At 35.1% G+C, this 4,348-nt stretch overlaps 1 protein-coding gene across 1 annotated transcript; it reads left to right on the forward strand.

Moving 5' to 3' along the window:
• Window positions 1-2,303: 2,303 nt before the first annotated feature.
• LOC115994207 (transcriptional regulator SUPERMAN-like) lies at window positions 2,304-3,005 on the forward strand. The gene has a single exon (XM_031118267.1). The coding sequence runs from the start codon at window positions 2,304-2,306 to the stop codon at window positions 3,003-3,005; it is 702 nt and encodes a 233-aa protein (XP_030974127.1).
• Window positions 3,006-4,348: the final 1,343 nt, after the last annotated feature.

Below are 4,348 nucleotides of genomic sequence, written 5' to 3' on the forward strand. Positions count from 1 at the left end.
AAATCATATTTCCTTATTCAAAGGTGTCCATTGAAGGTTCATTAATTTTACAATAAGTTACAAAATAGAAGATGTAATGACTCAATTTGTAACGATCCCAAACTGGTATTGAATTCGTACATTAAAGGCTCAAACAATAAAATTTGTAGAGCGTGGGCTGAAAGGCTAGGCCTTGGTCACCGGACAGTGGTTCGTTATGGTTTCTATAGCAATTTGCACAAGGGTGAACCTGGCGTGTCTAACAATACTTTTTTCTGATACGTCCTGAGTGGCTCCGGTCCTTAAACCTCGTCCGAGGAGTTTCGTGTTCTTATTATTCTCCTTTTTTAGGGCTCCGTGGTCTGGGAGACGATTTGTCCTCCTCTTCCCTGAATTGCTTCTCTTTCCTTGTTATATTAGCCTTTACCATTCTTCCAACGTCCACATGTAGGTTTAGCATTCCAGGGCTGATACTTGTCCCATCAGCCCATACTCAAAGTGATTGGGAGTAGTTGTAAAAACTGAAAAGCATTGCTCTGTCAGGTGCAGAGTATTTAATTGCAGTAATGGCAGCCTTTCCTTTGTCCTTTGTCGCCAAATTGTCCAAGGGTCCTTTTTCCATCAATGTGGATATGTTCGGCTTTTCCCTAAACTATTCCTATACCGTTCTTGCCATTTCTTTCATGAGCGCTTTGGGATGCCGAGGACAGAATCATCCTCGGCTATATCTCAAGGTTATTTGGACTTTCATTGTATGTCCTCGGCAATGCCTCTTCTCGGCTCGGGCCTTGGGTCCTAATGTAAAGTGGATCGGGGTCACAAATTCTCTGGCTCCACAGAAGATAATCACTAATCAATCTCTCCCCTCAGCCATTGTCACTGGTTGCATGATTGTTAGGACCTGTCCGTCTATCAGCTTAATGCCTTTAAAAGCAAGTCCTCCATCTTCAAGGCATGTTTGTTTGTTTTTTAAATGGATAATTGTTATTCATTGCTTTATTAATTGTTATTCATATAATTTAGTACGAAGAGTACTGAACTCTTTCAGGCATGAGATATGTTGGGAGTGTAAAAACATATTCTACGTACATCTTACAAACTAATCAAATGTCAACTTAAAATAAAAAAATAAAAAAAGTGATTCAATCACGTTAATTGACATATTAGTTTATGAATATATATTTTATAGTAAAATTGACAATATTTTTAACATTTTCTTTAAGATTATCTTGCATTTCATGAGTACATATTATCAAAGGGTACTCGATGATAAGAATTATATCAAGAATAATCTAATAGTATATTAATACATTTTTTTAAGAATACTTAGCCTTTCCTAGTATTGACACATGTTTCATTATAGTAATTTTTTTTTCTAAACCATTATAGTAATTTGTTTATAAATTATAAAAAAAAAAAAAATTAATTACAATAGTTGATAAATAAGTTGACACTAATCTCAGAGCATGATTTGCTTGTGAATTTATTGATTCCTCATGCTGAGATCATCATTATCTCTACTAGTTTCTTCTTTGCATAGGTCATTCGCCGAGTTAGCCTTAATTACTATGAGCAACCCGAGAAGGTGACACAGCCTTTTTAATGGTCAAGATGTGAGTAAATCCGAACCATGTCCAAACAAATGACTATAGAAGAAGACTATTTATTGTTTTACAATCTTGGACGTAAAATGTTTCACACCAGGTATTTTTATCAGTGTTTTGTACACGACACTGGGGTGGATATGACATAAAAAAGTGTACACTCTATTGGATATGAAAAAACAATCAACACCCATCAAAGAATAAGATTTTTGTGCTCAAAAGATAGTGAATAACAAATTGGCTGAAGAAAATTACGAACGTAATTTCTCTCTCCTATTTTTATACCCTATCAAGGCGCAACGTATGCTCAAGACCTAGCTTACCTCATAGAGACCAGCCCATCTGGTCTTAACCCTTCATTTTGTTTAGAACCGCTAAACAAACACACAAATAGTCAAGTAAGTAAAGGATATCCACTAGTTCTTCGATTATTATCAACAACGACTACAACATATATAGTTAGTAGTAGTGAGTATTGACCAAACATATAGGATTTTTATGGGCTCTGTTGCAAGCTTTAACCAGTACTCTCTAAAAAATTAAGAACACAACTCTCTGCCCTCACCGTTTTCCTCTAGGTCAGTTACTTTTCTTTTATAATCTCTCTCTCTCTCTCTCTCAACTTTTGAAAGAGATGTTCTCTTTTCTAATTGATTTGATGTGAGTGAGACAGTTATTGTCTTTTTGATCTTGCTAGGCCTGACTCAATCAAAAGCAACCATGGAAAGGAACAACTTGAGCAACAGCTTAAAAGACCAAATTATTGGCGCTAAAGCCATTAAATACTGCAACAACAACAACAACAACAACGACTACAACAAAAACATGCCTAAAGATTCACTGAACAGTGATATCCAAAGCTATGGAGATGATTATGTTAATGGGTTTTCATGGCCTCCAAAATCTTACATATGTAGCTTCTGCAAGAGGGAATTCAGATCTGCTCAAGCTCTTGGTGGCCACATGAATGTTCATAGAAGAGACAGAGCTAGGCTGAGACAGTCGTCACCCCCAAGAGACGGTCAGTACCCTATGCTCAACCTTAACTATAAATCTAACCCTAACCCTAAGTTCTCATCATCATCATTATCATCTACTTCAACTAGGCTCACCCCATTTGCTTCCTCTTTACCATCTTTGATTTCTCCCTCTCTTTCTCCATTCACTACACCATCTTCAGCTTCTGCAGCTGGTGAAGTGAAAAAATGGGGTTTAGTTGGTAACCTCTTTGATTCTTTGAGTCACAAAAGCATGGATTTGACTAATATGAAGAATGAAAAATCATTGGATCGTTTCAAGCAAGAAGACAAGTGCAAGATTTTGAAGAAGTCTGAGATTGTCAGGTTAGACTTGGAAATTGGTGTCCTTGGTGACTCAAAGGAGGATTTAGATTTGGAACTTCGATTGGGTTACTCTAATTAGATGAGCTTTTTCAAAATCTTCGTTTTGGCTAATTGCACCAATTTATCATCTGAGATGTATTACCAATATTGTTGGACATGATCAACAACGTAGTTCTAATGTTTGGCATGTATTTCCTATTTTATAGCATATTATTATCTCAACAATTTCCTGAAATATATGTTGTTTTGAACTTAATCCTCATTTCTTATGACTGAGAGAAATAGTTGCTAGCTGTTTAATCATAATGTATTATTGTTTTTGAAATGTTGTGACTCAGTTTTATGTTTTTTGATTTAATATCATCTCACGTTTTACTGTTTATATGAGAGAGAGAGAGAGAGAGAGAGAGAGAGAGAGGGAGAGATAGGTTTTTTCTTTTCTTTTTTTTAGGGGGAGGGGTTTCTTCTTTGCTCAAGTTAATGTCGTTGGTATGTGGAACTTGTTAGGTTAACTGCTACATAACTACATAAACGGTTGGTTTAATTAAAAAACTAACAAGTAAAACTGTTTCAATGGAAGTTCTCTCAGTCGATTTTGTTACAGGGGATGCCAAATTGTTATTTTTTTCTGACTCTTTGAAATGTGTGGCTGATAAAGGATGACTAAGAAGAAGATGATGATAATTAGAACAAAAAGTCATTTATAAAATGGGTTGTCAGCACCATGGTTGCTAGACAAGAAGATATGTTGTCATATAAGCAGTAAGATTGCATGATGAAACATGGATATGGTATTCAAAACTACAGTGAAGGTCCGAATAAAATATATAGAGTATCACTTTACCAGTCAACTAATTGAGCCCGTCAAATATGATTTCTCATTTCACCTTAATAAACATACTATTCAAATCTGGTTTCTCATTTCACTTTTGCCACTTGATGACTTAGTAAATTTAATGTGAATACGCGAACTCCAACTAGTTGGTATTTCCTAGTTCTGTTGTAATTATTAAATTATACAAAAAAAGAAAAAAAAATGTGCACTCTATTTTTCAAATTTTAAGTGCCAACATGATGGGATAAGAAAGTTCATATAATATAATCATAGTCATTTTTCAACTAATGAATTTTTTAATCTTGATAAATTACAACCTGCCCAAAAAGCTATTAATTAAATGAAGGTGCCGAACAAATTATACTAATCCCATAACCATGCAAACATCTAATCAATATGAGATTCCTTAATTAGCATGTGCGTGATGCTCTTAAAAAAATACTGGAGTCCAGGTTCTAGAATACGAGTAGCTAGATTGGTCTGAAGAAGATTTTGAATTTCGTAACCTTCAGGGAAGTCCTCCATGCACTTTCAGCTTACGTTTTGCATTCTTGCAATGACGAAAGCATATAATTTTTGGAATCAAG

This window comes from Quercus lobata, chromosome 6 (assembly GCF_001633185.2).
Source record: "Quercus lobata isolate SW786 chromosome 6, ValleyOak3.0 Primary Assembly, whole genome shotgun sequence".
In the NCBI taxonomy this organism is placed as follows: Eukaryota; Viridiplantae; Streptophyta; class Magnoliopsida; order Fagales; family Fagaceae; genus Quercus; species Quercus lobata.

What these genes read in the sequence shown, in the direction of transcription:
- LOC115994207 (XM_031118267.1), top strand. Translation starts at nt 2,304, where the DNA reads ATGGAAAGGAACAACTTGAGCAACAGCTTAAAAGACCAAATTATTGGC.